The sequence below is a fragment of the Pseudophryne corroboree genome, chromosome 8, assembly GCF_028390025.1.
Source record: "Pseudophryne corroboree isolate aPseCor3 chromosome 8, aPseCor3.hap2, whole genome shotgun sequence".
Taxonomy (NCBI): Eukaryota; Metazoa; Chordata; class Amphibia; order Anura; family Myobatrachidae; genus Pseudophryne; species Pseudophryne corroboree.
The window spans coordinates 138,272,273-138,294,223 of record NC_086451.1 but is presented as its reverse complement, the minus strand read 5'-3'; the positions used below and the strand labels follow the sequence as shown (position 1 = coordinate 138,294,223).

The 21,951-nt window shown below is 44.4% G+C and overlaps 1 protein-coding gene across 1 annotated transcript in view; it reads left to right on the top strand.

Annotated features, from left to right (window-relative positions):
• The first annotated feature begins 2,926 nt into the window (after positions 1-2,926).
• NOX1 (NADPH oxidase 1) overlaps positions 2,927-21,951 on the top strand; it is a 173,775-nt gene continuing 154,750 nt past the window's right edge. The window contains exon 1 of the mRNA XM_063936966.1: positions 2,927-3,063. Within this exon, the coding sequence (XP_063793036.1) occupies positions 3,019-3,063 (45 nt within the window). The 5' untranslated portion in view covers positions 2,927-3,018. The remainder of the gene's footprint in view (positions 3,064-21,951) is intronic.

Below are 21,951 nucleotides of genomic sequence, written 5' to 3'. Positions count from 1 at the left end.
ACACATTAACATCAATACACTTTTACTAGAAACCTGTCAGCATCATAAGATTCCCATAGCATAACCACATTAGCATGGAATAACATACATTTACATTATCACACTTTAGCATTGAGGTGCACACCTCTATTAATGACCTGACAGCAAGAGGAGCTTCATTTTAGCATAACCATACCTCCCAACTGTCCTGATTTTCGCGGGACAGTCCCGTTTTTTTGGGACTGTCCCGCTGTCCCACCCGCGGGCCGCAGTGTCCCGCGGTGTGGAAGGTGAAGTTGGGAGGCTCCTGTCATCGCTGCTGTGAATAGACGCTGTGCGCATGCGCACAGCGTCTATTCAGTGAAGACAGGGAGAGGGGGCATGCCAGCGGCTCACAGAGCGCTGGTCATGCCCCCTTTAGTGATGAAAAACGGGGGCATGACTTGCGATCGCGGCAGGGCCACGAGACCACGCCCCCTTTGGTTAGGCCACACCCCTTTTCGGGGGCGGCAGGAGTCTCTCTTTCAGCCCACAGAATGTTGGGAGGTATGGCATAACCGCATTAGCATAGCACAGAATACATTCTATTAACACATTTTAACATTTCAAATCACCATAAGGGAATCAGGGCTACTTAAAGGGGATGAGAGGAAGCACAAGGGAACCTATCCCTGTTACCTAACACTTCTGGGTGAGACTGAAAACAGGATGCCAAAAAGGGGGTCCTACCAGTGTTGTAGTGGAAGGCAGTGGCGTAAGTTTGTCCTAGCTGCCTCCTGCATAGCAATCCTGCAAATTCTAACTATGTGAAGCTACTTCAAAACCATTGCAACTAGGCAGATCTATGTAGGGGTCAAACCACACACTACATAGATCTGCTCAGTCACTCACAATGCTGATCATTTCTCTGACAATTAATTTGCATGTGTCATATCCAGTGTCATATCCAGTGTCATATTCCATAAACAGGAAGCATGCACCTTACTGATGGAGATATCTGCTCTTGCATAGGAAGTATGAGAATTCTAACTATATGTTACTTGTAATTGTCAGAGAAATAACCTCATATAGTTAGAATTCTCATGCTTCCTTTATAGGAGCAAATAGCTTCATCAGTAAGGTATCTGCTTCCAGTATATCTACAATAAAGAGGGTGTGATTTGTAAGGTGTAGTGACTAGTGTGGAAGTCGGCTACGGAAGAGTTACCGGCTGCTGTCAATTAACTTTATTGATTAATGTCGCTGAACATACGGAACAGGAGGAGAGGTGCCCCCCTTCAAAGCAGGAGCCCGGCGGCAGCTGACTCCGTTGCCTCCCAGAGTTCTGCCTCTGGTGAAAGGGGTTAACGGGCACAAGAACAGGGATGCCTCCATACTTTGAACTGTCTCCTGAGGCAACGGAAATGGGGGGTGGGGGTGGAGGAGCGGCTATCTCCCTGGCTACTGCACTGAAGTTTCCTCTCCAGCGACGGCTCTCCCCAGTGAAGCCGGCAGCCCTCCTTCTCTACAGGGGACTACAATAGGGCGTCTGGTCCTCTCTGCGCTGCCGGCTCTGCTCCTTGTCTCGCTGCTGGCTGTGGACCACACTCAGCAGGCATGGCTCCCGACTTCCAGCAGTGAGTTCTCCCAGGGGTCATCCAAGGCTCTACTGGACATCCTCTCTCCTGCTGCTCCATACTGTGCTGCTGGAGGCTACATAATGAATCCTCTTCATATGTGCAGTTCCCATCACCAGAGCTCCTTTTCTTTCCTTGGCTGCTCCTTTTATCTCCATAGGGTGCCTCAAGAACTCTCCCCCCTGGGCTCCTTGATGGTGACTGGGTCTAGGGGCCCCCGCAACAGCCCACTCCCTTGCCAGTCTGCCCTGCAACCCGGGGACCCTATAATCTAATGGTGTGTACACACAGTGAGATTTTTTCTTACGATTTTGACTATATAGTCAAAATCGTAAGAAAAGTTAGTGCAGATCGCAAGGTGAAAGTCACCTTGCGATCCCGATTCCATGCCGATGCGTGGTCCCGCAAGAGTAGGTAGACTGCGCAGGCAAGTCAATTTTGACTATCTCTATAGCCCGAATCTCACCGTGTGTATGGGCCATAACAGGGATTTTCCCGGGTAAAACTGTTGCTGGCCAGAAGGTGACACACTAGAAGTCAGTGGTGCCAACTCTCCCTGTCCAGAGCTGACACCATTGCTGCTGCCATGGGATATATTGAGGCAGCAGTGCTATAGGAGTTAAAAAACACAGGAGGTCTTTTTAAATAATAACAATGGGGGTATTACAAATATACCAGAAATATCTTCTTTGTATTATTCTAATCATTTTTATAATCAATACTCTAAAGTAAAAAGTCTATGACAGGTGAGACGCCTACCTTTTACGCACATCTCTCAATACTCACAAATTTCCAGCATTATATACAGCTGTACCTGTGTGTAATATATAGAGAGAAAGAGAGAGAGAGAGAGAGAGAGAGAGAGAGAGAGAGAGAGAGAGAGAGAGAGAATGGAAACCACATGATAGATAGATAGATAGATAGATAGATAGATAGATAGATAGATAGATAGATAGATAGATAGATAGATAGATAGATAGATAGATTAGATAGATAGATAGATAGATAGATAGATAGATAGATAGATAGATAGATAGATAGATAGATAGATAGATAGATTAGATGTTTATTTCATGGAAGGTGCATGGTGAAAAAATTTTCATTTTGCTTTTCCTGCATGTTTATCCAAACAATGATAAACCAGTTCTCCAGCTGTAATTTAGGGAAGGACTCACCATAGGAAATGTCAGTTTGTCGCAATAGCCTGAAAGGAAAAAGAGCATTTGAAAATCTCAGCATTTCCTCATACATTGATACTGGGAATTTACCTGCCAAACTAGAGGAGTGACTAATGCATTCCACATGCTGGTTAAAAAGTCTGTATAACAAGCACCAAGCAGTATATACTTCCAATCACCCTGAAGGAAACATACAAAATAAGTATCAAGGAAAAGAAGAACGAAAAGCAAGAGATCTAAATGAAATGGGAAACTGGATTGCAAATCACTGGTTCTCTGCTGTAGTCATGGTAGGGAATTTTATTTCTTCTTACTAGCTGTGTCCTGCTTGCCGAACTTAAAAAGCTGAAGTACTGGACAAATATTTGAAAAACGTAATACTGTTTTAGTGACACAACAAGTCATTGAGAATGTATTTTAAATAATGAAACAATGTGACCTTTTCTAAATCTTGAAGTCATATAAGATAATGGAGGTAATTCGGAGTTGATCACAGCAGCAAATATGTTAGCAGTTGGGCAAAACCATGTGCACTGCAGGGGAGGCCGATGTAACATGTGCAGAGATAGTTAGATTTGGGTGGGGTGTGTTCAAATTGAAATCTAAATTGCAGTGTAAAAATAAAGCATCCAGTATTTATTCTGCACAGTAACAAAATAACCCACCCAAATCTAACTCTCTCTGCACATGTTATATCTGCCCCCCCTGCAGTGCACATGGTTTTGTCCAACTGCTAACAAAGTTGCTGCTGCGATCAGCTCTGAATTACACCCAATATGAGCAGATTCTTCATTCACTATTACATTGTTAAAAGTTGTCTGACACTGATTCTAAATCTACTAAGAGATTGCTTGTAAAGGCTGTAAGCTTATCTAAAGGTGCATACACACGGTGAGATACTGACTTATGTGCGATTTTGACTATGCGATATTGTCTATGTGTGCTTGCGATTTTGGCAATGTGCACTTTTCGCTATGGCCGATATTGACTATACTTTATACTAGATAGTCAAAATTTACTTGCCTGCACAGTCTACTTTTTCTTGCGATACTGACCCCACGGGACCGTGCATCGGTATCACAAGCTGTGTACACATGGGCCCTCATTCCGAGTCGTTCGTTCGGTAAATTTCATCGCATCGCAGTGATTATCCGCTTAGTGCGCATGCGTAATGTTCGCACTGCGACTGCGCCAAGTAAATTTACAATGAAGATAGTATTTTTACTCACGGCTTTTTCTTCGCTCCGGCGATCGTAGTGTGATTGACAGGAAATGGGTGTTACTGGGCAGAAACAGGCCGTTTTAAGGGCGTGTGGGAAAAAACGCTACCGTTTCTGGGAAAAACGCGGGAGTGGCTGGAGAAACGGGGGAGTGTCTGGGCGAACGCTGGGTGTGTTTGTGACGTCAAACCAGGAACGACAAGCACTGAACTGATCGCAGATGCCGAGTAAGTCTGAAGCTACTCTGAAACTGCTAAGAAGTTTGTAATCGCAATATTGCAAATACATCGTTCGCAATTTTAAGAAGCTAAGATTCACTCCCAGTAGGCGGCGGCTTAGCGTGTGTAACTCTGCTAAAATCGCCTTGCGACCGATCAACTCGGAATGAGGGCCATGGTGCGATTTGCACTAACTTTTCTTGCGATTTTGACTATATAGTCAAATTTGCAAGGATATATCGCACCGTGAATATGAACCTTAAAGTTGGTCTTATAAAAAGGTGGACAGATTGAAATTCTGTAGTTTTGTTAAAGCAGAAATAAATTAAAACTTGAGAATACATTTTATAAATATGAAATGGGCTTCTATCCATATACACTATGTCAAGAAGTTAAGGCTCATAACCGCAATCATTTTATAATATAATGTACTTGTATCTTTAACACCAATATAACTGATGTACAGTAAATAGGCCTGACATTAGACACCAGAGTTTCTAGTCAATCCATAGTTACTGTTATGCTTGCATTGTGGTACTGTAGCATTTTGTCATGCTCCTTTTTTGTTTTAGTTCTTATAAACATATGAAAACTACAATAAGTTCTTAAATGCTATTGAGACACAAATGGGTATGTGGCTTTGTTTACTTCTTCTTTACAACTTCCATTTTTACCAACTCGCCGCTGTAGCGATGAAGTCTCTCAAAATGCTGTACACTTTTCTAAATATACTGAGAGCATCATCAGTTCAGTCATAGCGACTATGGGGTCTATGTACTAAAGGCCCATACACACTGGGCGATTTTGAGCTAAAAGCAAGTCACTTTTGGTGTGTTGAGCTGCTTTCAGCTCAAAGCCGCCCAGTGTGTATGCACAAGCGATGAGCGGTGAACACTGATGCGCGCTCCCGCTTCATCGCTGGCGGCCGCCGTTCATCTACTGGAATTACCAGCAGATGTACGGCGGGGTGAGCGGCTTTCCATAGCGTCCTGCTATAGAAAGCCGTTCACCCCCGCTGACATCGCTGGGCAGGGGGGAAAAGCGCTCAGTGTGTATGCACCTTAAGCCTTGAAGAGAGAGAAAGTGGATGGAGATAGAGTACCAACTAACCAGCTCAAAACTGTCACTTTTTAAACACAACCTGTAACATGGCAGTTAGGAGCTGATTGTCTGGTATATTATCTCTCTCCACTTTATCTATCTCCAAGGCTTAATAAATAGACCCCTTAATTTTGTGGTGACTGATTGTAATATTTTTTTTAAATATATAACTTATCTCTTTCCTTACTTACAAAGGAGGGTGGAGATGAGAGCTTAGATTGCAATGTAAATTCAGACTATTGTATTTTTTTTGTATTCCATAATATGAACAATGAGATACTGTATTGCAGTTATTAGACATGTATTCTAAATATTGCCTTTATTGTCATAACATTGCAGCTAGTGCTTTCATTTTAATTTTCCTATTTCTATACATGTGGCATTGCCTTTAGAACCATTGTCCAAGAAAGCTATTTTTTTCTGTATACTGGCCCTCATTCCGAGTTGTTCGCTCGGTATTTTTCATCGCATCGCAGTGAAAATCCGCTTAGTACGCATGCGCAATGTTCGCACTGCGACTGCGCCAAGTAACTTTACTATGAAGAAAGTATTTTTACTCACGGCTTTTTCTTCGCTCCGGCGATCGTAATGTGATTGACAGGAAATGGGTGTTACTGGGCGGATACACGGCGTTTCAGGGGCGTGTGGCTGAAAACGCTACCGTTTCCGGAAAAAACGCAGGAGTGGCCGGGGAAACGGTGGGAGTGCCTGGGCGAACGCTGGGTGTGTTTGTGACGTCAACCAGGAACGACAAGCACTGAAATGATCGCACAGGCAGAGTAAGTCTGGAGCTACTCTGAAACTGCTAACTCGTTTGTAATCGCAATATTGCGCGTACGTCGGTCGCAATTTTAAGAAGCTAAGATTCACTCCCAGTAGGCGGCGGCTTAGCGTGTGTAACTCTGCTACATTCGCCTTGCGAGCGAACAACTCGGAATGAGGGCCACTGTACGATATCTGATGTTTCCATAGTCCTAATATAAATTGGTTATGTAATTCATTTATTTTAATATTTTCCTAATATTAGTCATTTTTCCTAGAAAAGCCTTAAGAGGGAGAGTTAGGGGGTTCAAATAAAATGGTGTGGATCATTAGATCTACACTAATTAGGTCTACAGTCAATAGGTCTACCACTAATGGTAGACATGCGTTAGGTAGACAGGGTCAAAAGGGTGACATAGAATAGCTAGGCAGAAGGAAAGGTCAACAAGTTCAAAAGGTCGACATGGAAATGGTCAACACAAAAAAAGGTAGACACAATTTTTTCCCATTTTTGGGGTGTTTTGTCACTTTTCTGCAGTGAACATGCACAGCAGCGATCAGGTCTGAAGTGCGCATGCGCCAGCGCCGCAGTGTGCCGATGCATGGCAGACAGCCGACGGCTGTCTTAGCCCTGTGATTGCCTATGCCTGTAAATCAGGTCGCTGGGCGAGAGAGGGTGGGTCGGCGGCATTTGGCCGCCAGTTAGGGGGCGCTGTCCGGGCAATGCAGGCGTGCCCGCACCATTTGGGGGACGGGCCGCGGCTGCTGCATGATGTCACACGCAGCCGCTGCGACCCGGGCAGAGACAAGTAGCTCCCTGCCAGCGCGCAGGAGCTGCGCTGGTAGGGAGCTACTCCTACAGTACAAAAGCATCGCTAATGTGCGATTCTTTTGTACTTGTACGATGGGGTAGGGCCTGACATGCGGGGCGGACTAGCCCTGTGCTGGGCGTCCTCCCTCATGTGAGGGAAGCTGATCGTAGATGTCCTAAATTTAGCGCATCTACGATCAGGTCTGAATCACCCCCCCCCCAGAGCGCATGCTAATAATTGTGAAGGCAGCAAGAAAAGATGGGGAGGTGGATGTCATTGTCCACCTAGGGACAAATTACCTGTCTCATGCGGAACTCATGGCCGTACAAGATGAAATTAGGAAGTTAGGGACTGCTCTGAAACAGGTGGCAACCACTGTAACTTTTTCAGAAGTATTGCCAGTACACCCCACCAAATATGAATAATGTAATCTGCTCCCCCAACCCAGAGGTATTGGTGTTCTGCAGGCAAAGGAATTAGGAAGCATATCCACAGGAGATAATACAGATCAAAACCAAAGAAACATTCACATTTGCATTCACACACACACCCCGACCTGGGGGTCGCCATGGAGGTGGTGTTGGGGTCCTTTTACCTCCTAGTTACCCCTACCAACTCATCCCACCAGAACCATCCCTTACATTCTCTACATTTGAGGTCCATGCTATACGCCTCATCCAACCAGTCCATCTTAGAGCAGCTGCCATTTACCGCCCCCCCCCCCTTCCCCTGGCACTGCTTCCAAATTAATCGACAACTTTGCTTCCTGGCTTCCTCACTTCCTCTCTTCTGACATTCCCGCAATTATCCTAGGTGATTTCAACATCCCTATCGATATCCCCACACAATCCTCTGACTCTAAACTCCTTAACCTCACCTCTTCACTTGGTCTCTCCCAGTGGACCTCCTCACCCTCCCATGTGAATTGGAGCTCACTGGATCTGGTCTTCACTCACCATTGTGATATTTCTAATTTTTCCAACTCCCCATTTCCCCTCTCTGACCACCACATACTCTCCTTTAACCTATCTCTCTCTGCTTCCCCATCTCTACCTCCTAAGACTACCATCACTAAGCGTAACATTGAGGCTATTGACACCACATTCCTTTTCTCCCTGTTTGACTCACTTCTCTCTCCTATTCTCTCTCTTTCATGCCCTGAACAAGCTCTTGACTCTGTTGCTCCCTTCACCCCACCCCTTCCTCACCAGATGCATGTCACCAACTCTGACATGCATCTGGTGAGGAAGTCATGGCCCTCATTTATTCCTATCCCTCAGCACCTCCCCACTTGACCCTATTCCCTCCCTCCCGCCTCCTCCTCTAACTCTCTCCTTCTGCCTATTCCCATTTTTCCCACCTTCTTAATCTCTCCCTCTCATCAGGCACTGTCCCATCTGCCTTCAAGCATGCACTCATCTCCTATTCTTAAAAACCTACCCTTCACCCAAACACTCTCTCCAACTACCGACCCATCTCTCTCCTCCCTTTTGCCTCCAAACTCCTTGAGCGTATTGTCTACAACCGCCTTACTCCCTTTCTTTCCTCACACTCACTGCTTGACCCATTCCAGTCTGACTTCCATCCTCTCCACTCCACTGAAACTGCCCTTACAAAAGTATGCAATGACCTCCATGCTGCTAAATCTAAGGGACACTACTCTCTACTTATTCTTCTTGATCTCTCTGCTGCTTTTGACACTGTGGACCACCCTCTCCTACTGAAAATCCTTCACTCCATTGGTCTGCATGATACTGCCCTCTCTTGGCTGTCCTCCTACCTTTCTGACCGTTCATTCTCTGTCTCCTCTCATGACTCCACCTCCCCCTCACTTCCACTAACTGCAGGTGTACCCCAAGGTTCTGTCCTTGGTCCTCTTCTTTTCTCTCTCTATACATCCTCACTAGGTAAGCTCATTAGTTCTTTTGGTTTCCAATATCATCTCTATGCTGATGACACTCAAATATATCTTTCCTCTCCAAACCTAACATGTCTATGACCGAGCTGATCATCTTCCCTCCTTCCCGCATAACCTCACCTCCTACAATCTCATTGTCTATTGATGGCATTACTATCTCCTCTAGCCCCCAAGTGCGCTGTCTTGGAGTAATCCTTGACTCCTCCCTCTCCTTTAAACCACACATTCAGCATCTCTCGCAAACCTGCAATTTTGATCTAAAAAATATTTTCAGGATCAGACCTTTTCTGACCCAGGATGCTACTAAGACTCTTATCCACTCACTGGTCATTTTCAGACTGGACTACTGTAATCTCCTCCTGACTGGCATTCCTGACAAATACCTCTCTCCACTCCAATCTATCCTCAGTGCTGCTGCCCGGCTCATTTTCCTCACCAAACACACTACGTCCACTCTTCTCTTACAAGACCTTCACTGGATCCCCTTCCCTTTCAGAATCCATTTCAAGCTTCTCACACTCACTTACAAAGCCCTCATCCACTCCTCTGCCATCTACATCTCTGACCTTATCTTCCTATACACTCCCACCCGTCCTTTTCGCTCTGCTAATGGATTGACGACTCTCCTGTCTACTGATTACTTCCTCCCACTCCTACCTCCAAGATTTTTTATGTGCTGCTCCCTTTCTCTGGAATTCCCTACCTCTCCCCCTCAGACACTCCGCCTTTCTACAAAACTTCAAACGGGCTCTCAAGACCCACTTCTTCACCAAACCCAGCCAAATCTCATCCTAACCCTCTGTTCCACGCTCTCTATGTACCCCGTCTGTGTCAACCCTGTCTGTCTACCCCTCCCCTTTAGAATGTAAGCTCTCATGAGCAGGGCCCTCTTCCCTCATGTGCTTATTCTTTTTCTTCTTACTTTAATGATCTTCAACTGCACCAAATCCAGCAGTCTTCTGCCACCTGATACTTATTCCAGTGTCATCTGCTGATGTAACTATGTTCATTTACCCTGTACTTGTCCTATATTGTCGTCAACTGTAAGTTGCTGTTTTCCTGTTTCGATTATTTATGTACTTTGTAATTGGACGCTGCGGAACTCTTGTGGCACCATATAAATAAAGGATTATAATAATAATAATAATAATAATAATAAACATAGGCAGAGAGATGACCATAGCTAGTAACAGGAAAAGCACAAACAAAATTCTAAAAGCTATGCATGCAAATGCTAGGAGCTTACGAAATAAAATCCCAGAACTAACTGCAATAATGACAAGGTATGACCTATATATTGTGGCTATTACAGAATCATGGTGCAATGAAAATCATGACTGGGATGTAGCTATACAGGGAAATACTTTATTTAGGAAGGACAGAATAGGAAGAATTGGAGGAGGGGGAAAATGAATAAAATATATTTTTTTGATATTTGAAAAAAAAATCTTTTTATCAAACATCGGTCATGACCATCGAAATATTGCAACCATCAGAAACATCGCAACCATTGTGGCTTTCATTTTGAAAGCCGGGACAGCCTCCAGGTACACAGTGGGGGCTTGGGGGGGTTAATTTACACTTTCCCAGTGGCTGCTATTGTCTGCAGCCGCAGGAGGGGGGGATCCTGCCATGCTGACCAATCAGCAGTGATCGACAGCACGGCAATCAGTAGGGGAGAGTGCAGGGAGGCAGAGGGACATTCCGGTCCCCCTGAGAGCAGCAGTGGAGGGAAGTTTCTCTTCCCTGCCGCTGCTAACACAGTTTATCTGACCTGGTCGCATCCTGTGCGACCAGGTCAGATAAAGCACTGCCTGGTGTGGTTGCACCCACGGCCTGATTAACCAATAGGCTGATAAGGCTGCAGCCTAGAGTGCTGAGTCCTGGAAGGGGGGGAGGGCACAGCGCGGATACAATAGATTGGGCTGGGTTGTGAGCACTTCCTGGTGTCGCTGGAGTTGGAGCAGAGCAAGGTCTCATGAGATCTCCCCCGGGAACTGTGGTTACAGAAAGTGTACCCATCACCATGGAGACTACATAATGCAAACACTATTACAATCTCACAGCACAGTGTTCCTGGCGCTGCAATTGTCGGATTCGGCAGCAGCTCTCTCAGGGGTACTAGGTCATTTACCCCAATATAGACAAAAAAATACACTGACACTGAGGAAGCCGCCGATGCTCTCGAGTAGGCGGGGAAACGCGTCTGTCAGACACTCTCATACAGACAGCAGCAATCTTATATCTACTGGCCGGTGATTGCTAATACCCCGAAGGCGCGGGGCTGTGTATGCCTTCTCTGCTGACAAGTCCGACAAATCTCCAGTTAGGCTGACGAGGAAATATTCCAGCCGCACGGCTAGCCGCCGGGAGAATAAGAAACGGTGAGCGACATATGAAGTGATTCCCCTCCAAAGTTTAACGGACAGTGACGAGAGACACTAACCAGGAGGGACGCCGTATGTATGCTTGCAAGCTGGAGAATAGAAGCACTCTGTACGGTATACAAACAACTTGATACAAAGTAATTCCAATAGTTACAGTTGTAACAAAATATATATGAACTGCCTAAATGGACTGTTCAGCTGTGAGGAAGGCGTTGTTTTAGATTATTACTAAACTACTCACTTGGCATCAGAAACTGCTCAAGAGTTTGCTAATTAATACAATTGGTGCAATAAGCTGCTAAATAATCTTCGTATATATGGACTTGTGCAGATAGATTGGAGTTGTGGATAAGAACTCTGTATAATGAATACTTAAGGAATTGTGTTTTAAAATTATGTCAGTATTTTTTATTGGAAATAAGTTTTGTATATAGCCGGCCGGCTGATATTAGATTATATAGAATTGTATGGATACAATAAAAAGTTTTTTATTATTATAAAAAAATAAAAAAATAAAATCTACATCGGATTTGATAAGCGCACTATTACAATCTAGCGAGCAGCAGAAATTACAATGTAACATGCATTTTTGAGCAATAAATATACAATACAGATCAAGTAACAGAAGCACAAGTACTCTTGCAGTGAAAGTTGTACAGACAATTCATTCCTTTAAATAAAACAATTAAATGACAGGTACTCATTTAGACCATTGGGCTGCAAAGTGTTAAGCTTATAGATCCTCACAAGCCTCACGCTGCAGCAGCTGTCTATCATGATCACTTCTCCTCTGGCTATCAGGTATGTGATCTATGATCTTGTACCTCAGTTGTGCAAGACTATGCTTCATTTCTTTAAAATGGTTAGCCACTGGCTGATCTATACTCAGGGCCGTAACTAGGGGGGGGGGGGGGGGCTAAGGGTGCAGGATTTGAGGGGGTGCCAAGGAGTTACAGAGGAGCAGGTGTTTTTTGTTCAGTTTTTTTTTACTGGCAGTGCTGTGCTGCTCCAGTGAGACAGCAGACAGCTCCCAGGGCAATGTATCTGACTCACCTGTCTGCCCGCAGCTTGCTCCGACGCTGTGCGGGTGAGCTCCAGTACCTGGGATCTCTCCCATGTTGGCTATGGTCTTAAACTCTCTTCTTTGCCATGCAATGCTGCGACTAGCGTGCGGTGCACCATAAAAGCTACTATAGAAGCGCACTGTGCACCCAGTTAGCAGTATCAACCTACGCTTTGCCTCCCAGATGGGGGGATTTGGTGTAGCTTATAGGGGGGTGTAGTACAGTGATGTAGTGTACCATATAGGGTATGTAGTGTGGTCATGTATTGCAGTATATAGGGGCATGTAGTGCACCGATGTGGTGTAGCATATAAGGGAATGTAGTGTAGCATATAGGGTATGTAGTGGAGTGCATAGGGGCATGTAGTGTAGTGATGTAGTTCAGCATGTAGGGGATGTAGTATAGTGATGTAGTGCAGTGGATAGGGGAGTAGCGCAGTGATGAACTGTTATGATATAGTGTAATGTATGGGGACACACAGAGGAGCATGTACAGTAATTGAACACGCTGCTGGAGGTGCATGTGACATATAGGGCATTTGAGGCACAAAGAGGAATATTGTCCAGTAGTAACCCCTTTTTTTCAAAATGTTTGATAATCTGATTATTTTAGTCTGATAGGGTGTGTGTGTGTGTGTGTGTGTGTGTGTGTGTGTGTGTGTGTGTGTGTTTGTGTGTGTGTGTGTGTGTGTGTGTGTGTGTGTGTGTGTGTGTGTGTGTGTGTGTGTGTGTGTGTGTGGAGGGGGGGGGGGTAGGGGGGCTCCAAATTACTGCATTGCCCCGGCTGACGAAAATCCTAGTTTCGGCCCTGCTATACTCTTTCCATTAAGCGCTTGTTAAATGGCACTTCTATGCTGAGTCATCCTCTCATTAAAAGTACGGATGGATTTTCCTATGTAACATTTGCCACAAGGGCAACATATGTAGTAGATGATGCACTTGCTGGAACAAGTTAACGCATGTTTAATCTAAATTCGGCGACCTGACTGTGGGTGAACAAAGGATGCCTCTATCTCCATATAGGAACAGGTAGTACAGCCAAGGCATTTGTACACTCCAGGTTTTCTTGTTAGGAAGTGACTGATCTGAGGTTTCATACTGGTAACATCAGTGGAATAATTAGATCTTTCATTACTTTTTCCCCCTGCAATAACAGCAAAGCAATTACTTATCATCCAAAGAAGGTATCTTGGGGTTACTTTGTATAACCGGCCAATACCATTTGGCTTCTGCAGAGATATCCTTACTGCCAGTAGTGAAATTATTCACCCAAACCAGTGATTTTTTTTATTGATCTCTTAGCCCCAGATACAGGCGTCTTTGGCACAGAACGAGTTTTGCGCTTAGCTTGTTGTAGTGCCGTACTGGAATAACCCCACTGCAAAAATTTGCAGCGCATGTTTTCCAAACTTCTCATCTCATCTGACTCATCACTACATATCCAATAGATTCAGAGGAATTGTGAGTACGGTAATCCTCTTTTTAGAGGCATAGGATAAAAACTTGATGCAGCTAATAAGGTCTTACAGTCAGTTGGCTTTGAATACAGGGATGTTGCCAATATTCTATCCTTAATTGAAACTGAAACATCCAAATAATGAATATTTACAGCCTGAATATAAAATGTGAACTTGATATTGGAATCAATACCATTAATTAAATGCATCATTTCATGAACTTCCTGTTCAGACCCTAACCAAATGAGAAACACATCATCTATGTATCTTGCAAAAAAAAAAAAAAAATTTTTTTTTTTTAAATCTCTTAGTGGTAATGGGGCTTTTGCACATAGGTTCAGTTGCTGTGAGTGGGTAGACAGAGTTACAGGTAATGCTAAGCATAGGTGTGCTCATAGTCTTGTGTTACATCCTCCATCCCATCCCAAACACAGACTGCTGACCTGATTCCATGTGCATCTTCCCATAGTTTAGGGGTCAATTTTATTTACTAAGTCTTGGACGCAGGTAACGTGGACGCTGGACTGAGATAAAATATCAGCCAATCAGCTCCTAACTGCCATATCACAGGCTGGGTTTGAAAAATGGCAGTTAATAGCTGATACTTTATCTTCAACCACTTTATCTCCATCCAAGGCTTAGTAAATAGACCCCTTATTGAGGCAGGAAATGCTGATACAGTGGGTAGGAAAGGGTCCACTTAAATGCCACTTATTAGGTATGGTAATCTAAATGTCAGAAGCAAAATACTGTATCTAGAAAAGAAGAGGCTGGTTAGTGATAAAGAATTGTTGCAGACCTAGTAAAGGCACATGGATGATGATGACTAGTATCAAACCTTGCACATGGACGGGGCAGGCGCACCATGAGAAGTGAACAGCTCTACATACAGGTAAATATATGCATTTTTTCTGGACCCCTGGATCTCGTGAGTATAATTTCTTCAACAGGTACCCCTTGGATTCTACTGGAGAAGAGGACCGACCTGCGTGGGAACTTAAGGTAAGTATGTATGTATGTGTGTATGTATGTAATAAAATTATACTTTCACGGTGTGTGTGTCTTGTCTTTTTTGGGGTATTTTTTTAGTAGTAGTACTACAGGTACCAGCGGGCCCGTTTTTCCTCTGCATGCTGGTACTTGTGGTTCTCCAAGTACCAGCATGCGGGGGAGGCTTGCTGGGCCTTGTAGTACTGCTACTAAAAACAATATCTTTTCTTTTACAACAAAGGCTATCAGCCTCCCCATCCGCAGCCCATTGGATGGGGGGGGACAGCCTCGGGCTTCACCCCTGGCCCTTGGGTGGCTGGGGGGGGGGACCCCTTGATTGAAGGGGTCCCCACTCCCCCAGGGTACCCCGGCCAGGAGTGACTAGTTGGATTTTTGATGCCACGGCCGCAGGGCACTATATAAAAGTGACCCCCGGCTGTGGCATTATCTGTCCAGCTAGTGGAGCCCGGTGCTGGTTTTAAAAATACGGGGGACCCCTACTCTTTTTGTCCCCCGTATTTTTGGGACCAGGACCAGGCGCAGAGCCCGATGCTGGTTGCTTAAATATGGGGGAAACCCTGTCATTTTTTTCCCCATATTTCTGCAACCAGGATCGGCTCAAAGAGCCCGAGGCTGGTTATGCTTAGGAGGGGGGACCCCACGCAATTTTTTTTGAAAAAATAAGCACTTTCCCACCCCTTCCCACTGATATACATGCACGGATCTCATGGATCCGTGCATGCCTATCCAATCACGAATAAAAAAAAAAGGTCTGGTTTTTTTTAGCACTTTTTTACGAGTTGTAATTTTTCACGGCAGTGTTTGTTTTTTTTTTGCTTTGCACTTCTTAGTAAATGACCGAGATTCATACTTAAACAGCCGCGTTTTGACCGATGGTGTATTCATTCGTAATTTTTTACTTGGACTTGCAAAAAATTACGAATGCCCTCATCTCTGCCGTGATTAGTGTTTAGTAAATTACCGAGATGACACTTTGATGAAAAAACGGCATCTCGGTCAAAATCGGGAGCTTAGTAAATTTCCCCCCATGTCTCTACCTGTGCGGAGTTTGTATATTCTCCCTGTACTTGTGTGGGTTTCCTCCGGGTACTCCGGTTTCCTCCCACAATCCAAAAATATACTGGTAGGTCAATTGGATCCCAATATAAATGAACCCAAGTATGCAAACACCTGGACAACAAATGGGTCACTGAGAAGCATATTTAATGCTAGTAACACTGACTTGCAGTTTGCCAACACTGTGTAATTTTCCAACTAACATCAGCAAATATTTGATTTACTGTTACCTGTAGATAATAACGACAGTTTAACATTGAATTTATTTCTGCAAACTTCACTGCTCTCTTATTCAGCCACCACTCCTCCTCCTACTCTCATTTTGCTACCACTATTTACCCCATCCACACTATGGCCAGGCTGCCAACATCCCTCATTAATCCTCGTCTTCCTATTCCTTTTTTCTGTCCCCTGTTACCACCTCTATCCCTCTCTCCCAGTCTCCTACATCTCATGCTGTCTCCTCTCCTCTGTCTGCCTCCCTTCCCCTCCTCTTCTGTTTCCCCACTGCAATTCACTTCTGCCCCTTCACACCATTTATACCCCAGCACTCAACCCTGCTCTCTCCCTCCTCTGCCTGTCTCCTCACCTCTCCTCCACCAGTATCATACTGCACTCCCTCCCTGCCTCACTCCTGCAGTCTCCCTTCCTAGCCAAGGCCCCAGCACCATCAATTCACCCTCTTTATCCCTTCCTTCCCCATCAAGCTTACCTCAACGCCATAGCAATCCAGATAATCTCATTCACATCTCTCCAACAAACTCATACCCCCTATCCTGTGCGCTCTGGAATGCCAGATCTGTTTGCAACAAATTGACCCCCACTCACGACCTCTTCATATCCAACTCCCTGCACCTCCTGGCCATTACTGAAACCTGGATTACACCCTATGACACCGCTTCTCCTGCTTCTCTCTCGGCTGGGGGCCTTACATTCTCACACACACCCCGACCTGGGGGTCGTCATGGGGGTGGTGTTGGGATCCTTTTACCCTCAAGCTACACATACCAACTTATACCTCCAGAACCATCTCTTACATTCTCTACATTTGAGGTCCATGCAATTCGCCTCTACCAACCCACTAATCTTCGAGTTGCTGTCATTTACCGTCCACCTGGCATTTCCTCTAAATTCCTCGACAACTTTGCCTCCTGGCTTCCTCACTTCCTCTCTTCTGACATTCCCACCATTATCCTAGGTGATTTCAACATCCCTATCGATAACCCCACAAAACCACCTGCCTCTAAACTCCTTAACCTCACCTCTTCACTTGGTCTCTCCCAGTGGACCTCCTCACCCTCCCATGTGAACGGGAGCTCACTGGATCTGGTTTTCACTCACCGCTGTGTTATTTCTGATTTCTCCAATTCCCCTTTTCCCCTCTCTGACCACCACTTGCTCTCATTCAACTTATCTATCTCTGCTCCCCCATCTCTCCCTCCTAAGGCTACCATCACTAAGCGTAATATTGAGGCTATTGACACCTCATCCCTATCCTCCCTGTTTGACTCGATTCTCTCTCCTCTTCTCTCTCTCACATGCCCTGAACAAGCCACATCTCTATACAATGCATCTCTTACTTCAGCCCTTGACTCTGTTGCTCCGCCAACCACTATTCACCCTCGCAGATCAACACCTCAACCCTGGCACACCAAATGCACCAGATATCTACAAAAATGCTCACGTACTGCCGAGCGACACTGGAGGAAATCACGCTCTCAAGCAGACTTCCTCCATTTCAAATTCATGCTCTCATCCTTCAGTGCTGCCCTTTCCCTTGCTAAACAATCATACTTCAAAATCCTCATCTCTACCCACTCTTCCAACCCCCGGCGCCTCTTTGCCACTGTTAACTCCCTCCTCTGCCCACCACCACCTCCTCTCCCTTCCTCATTGTCTGCTCTTGACTTTGCCACTTACTTCACATCCAAGATTGACTCCATACGTCAGGACATCACATTCCACCAGTCCAGCAACCAGCCACCACCCATCTTTTGCCACCCCTCCCCTACCCTCTTACCAACTCTGACATCTTTCTCCCTAGTATCTGGTGAGGAAGTCATGGCCCTCTTACACTCCTCCCCCCCCACAACCTCCCCACTCGACCCTATCCCCTCCCACCTCCTTCGCTACCTCTCCCCTTCTGCCTGTTCCCATCTTGCCCACCTTCTCAATCTCTCCCTCTCATCAGGCACTGTCCCCTCTGCCTTCAAGCATGCTCTTGTCTCCCCTATTCTTAAAAAACCTACCCTTGATCCTAACACTCTCTCCAACTATCGACCGATCTCTCTCCTCCCCTTTGCCTCCAAACTTCTTGAGCGTATTGTCTATAATCGCCTTACTGCCTTTCTTTCCTCTCACTCACTGCTTGACCCATACCAGTCTGGTTTCCGCTCTCTCCACTCCACTGAAACTGCCCTCACAAAAGTCTGCAATGACCTCCATGCCGCCAAATCTAAGGGCCACTACTCTCTGCTTATTCTTCTTGACCTCTCTGCTGCTTTTGACACTGTGGACCACCCTCTTCTTCTGCAAATCCTTCACTCTCTTGGTCTACGTGATACTGCCCTCTCCTGGCTGTCCTCCTACCTCTCCGATCGTTCCTTCTCTGTCTCCTCTCATGATGCTACCTCGCCCCCACTTCCACTAACTGTTGGTGTCCCCCAAGGTTCTGTTCTTGGGCCTCTCCTTTTCTCTCTCTATACGTCCTCTTTAGGTGAACTCATTAGTTCTTTTAATTTCCAGTACCACCTCTATGCTGATGACACTCAAATCTACCTCTCCTCCCCTGATCTCTCCACGGCTCTCCTCACTCGTGCCTCTAACTGTCTTTCTGCTATCTCTTCCTGGCTGTCCCAGCGCTTTCTTAAACTCAACATGTCTAAGACTGAGCTGATCATCTTCCCACCCTCCCGCACAACCTCACCTCCCACAATCTCATTATCCATTGATGGCACGACTATCTCCTCTAGCCCCCAAGTACGCTGTCTTGGTGTAATCCTTGACTCCTCCCTCTCCTTCAAACCACACATTCAGCACCTCTCACAAACCTGTCATTTTCATCTCAAAAACATTTCCAGGATCAGACCTTTTCTCACCCAGGATGCCACTAAGATCATTATTCACTCACTGATTATTTCCAGACTGGACTACTGTAATCTCCTCCTAACTGGCCTCCCTGACAATTACCTCTCTCCACTCCAGTCTATCCTCAATGCTGCTGCTCGGCTCATCTTCCTCACCAAACGCACTACATCCACCTCCCCTCTCCTACTAGCCCTTCACTGGCTTCCCTTCCCCTTCAGAATCCAATTCAAACTTCTCACTCTCACTTACAAAGCTCTCACCCAATCCTCTCCCATTTACATCTCTGACCTTATCTCCCTTTACTCTCCCACCCGTCCTCTTCGCTCTGCTAATGCACGCCGCCTCTCCTGTCCCCTGATTACTTCCTCCCACTCCTATCTCCAAGATTTTTCACGTGCTGCTCCCTTCCTTTGGAATTCTTTACCTCTCCCCCTCAGACTCTCCACCTCTCTACAAAACTTCAAACGGGCTCTCAAGACCCATTTCTTTACCAAACCCAGCCAAATCTCATCCTAACCCCCTGTTCCATGCTCTCTATGTACCCCATCTGTGTCACCCCTGTCTGTCTACCCCTAGAATGTAAGCTCTCACGAGTAGGGCCCTCTTCCCTCATGTGCTCACCCTTTTCTTCTTTAATAATTCTCAACTGCCCAAATCACAGTTTTTGGGCCACCTGGAACTTATCTCTGTCATTTACTGGTGTAGTTATGCTTAGTTACCCTGTACTTGTCCAAAATTGATTTCAACTGTAAGTCACTGTTTTGATTATGTGCATATGTACTCTGTAATTGGGCGCTGCGGAACCCTTGTGGCGCCATATAAATAAATGATAATAATAATAATAATAATGTGTGCTCATGTACATGTGGTAGGGAATATAGATTGTAAGCTCCACTGGGGCAGGGACCGATGTGAATGGGCAAAATAGTTTCTGTAAAGTTATGCGGAATATGTGTGCACTATGGTGGTCATTCCGAGTTGTTCGTTATTTTTTTCGTTCGCACAACATATTCGCAAAATTGCGATTACGTTGTACAATAGCGAATATCCGCCCCCAACGTACTTTTGCTATTTCGTACGCAGTAGCACACAAAGTAGGCGTATGCCAAATGACAACTCATTAATGCGAACCCATCGCATAAGCACAAACCTCATCGTTAAAATCCTAACTCATCGTAGATTTACACATTCCTCTTAAATTTGCACAAGCTTTTGTGAAAAAACGAACATCAATGGTTTTTTTTTCAAATTTTAAGTTAAATAAAGCTCCACAAGCCTTCTTCAATTATGAATCCAATTAGTGTAATGATTGTTAATGGTCATGACCAATTAAGTCTTCAAATAATACCAGAAGAACACTTTGTATGCATAATTGGAATTCCACATTAAGCAAAAAATTTAAAAAATATAGATGTGTTAATTATTTTTTCAGTTTGTTTTAGTGTACAGGTGTAGTGTGTGACTAAATGTGTTAACATGTGTTTTTAATCAATAAGCTCCTAACTATGTTTTTTTTATTTTACCAGTTTTTTTTTTCAAACACATTCTTAAGTGACATGTCTGAAATGTATAAGATAAAAATTTTATGCTAGCCAATCTGCAGTTCCTTTATTGCATAAATAAACACAACACCCGATTAACTTGAAACCAAAAATATTTTTATTAATGTTTTAAACATAATTTTTTTTTAACATTTTTTTTTTTATTCAAAATTTTTTTTGTAGTAAATCAACATTTTGTAGTAAACCAAGCAGTTGCTGGCGCATATTCTCCAGAATTTGGCCCATACTTATGGGATCTCCAACGGCAGCATCTGAAATTAAGATACCAAATAAACATTACTAACTTACTCACATTACAGATTATACATACAAGCCACAAAGCACACTTTAACGCAGGCATGTCCAAACTGCGGCCCTCCACCTGTCTAGAAAATACATATACCAGCATGCCTTAACCCAGTTGTGCTGTCAGAGAATGCAGAAGCTGTGTCTGGCCATGCTGGGATGTCTATTTTCTCCACAACTGGAGGTGCGCAGTTTGTGCAGGCCTGCTTTAATGTCCAAGTAACTACATAATGGATGTATTAATGTGAAAACATTAGCACAACAACACACAAGCTTGCTCAGCAAATTTATTTTAATTAAAAATAGAAAGTGTACGACACCATGGGGTACATACAGTAATATTGGAGTTTGATTTTAGATGGGACGTTACCCATAGCAAACAATCAAATTCAACATATTATCTTGTAGAAGGTGCCAAATTAATTAAAAGTATGCTCTGCTTGGTTGCTACGGGCAATATCACAACTTAAATAGTAATACCATCTTAGTAAATGTCGTGTCATGCAGAGATTCATTCACATCTGGAGTGAAGCAGTTTTTTTTTTTTTTTTTGGTCCAGCATCATCACACTGCATATCCACATCTTCAGAAGGACCACATATCCTAGCATGCCCACCCTCCATGAAAGCCTACCTTACAACATAAGGTCTAAGAGCTTTAAAAAAGTAAAATGCATAAATAGTAGGAGTGTAACTTTCACAACACAAATAACTGTGTCCTTAGCCTGCCTAACAAATTGACTCCTGCGACTTTAATGTGCAAATATTGCATTAACCAGGCACTATTGTAAAATTGAAACCACACAAAAAGTTCCACTCTGGTCTAAATGTTTGCCATATAATGTTTCATATACAAACCATGTTGTGCAGGCAAACCTGTCCACATAAGCATTTAACCTTCACAAAAGATTGGCCACAATACAACAATGCATTTATTTTAATGTGTTGTTAAATACTATTTTACAAATTTAAACAATGTGTGTGAACTTTGGTTGAAATTGTATGGTGTCATCTGTATTAAACTATTGATATGTGTACATAAATGTTCATGACAGTGTGTACATTTTGCATTAGCGTTAATTCGCACCTGCGAAAAGTTAGTGTAAATGTTGTTAAACTTTCACACACAAACTCACTCACATTCACACTCACACACTCACATACACACACTTATTTTTGCAAATTTGGGGTCCACACACAGGATTTAAATTAACTAGCATTGTAGATTCGAGCATTGTAG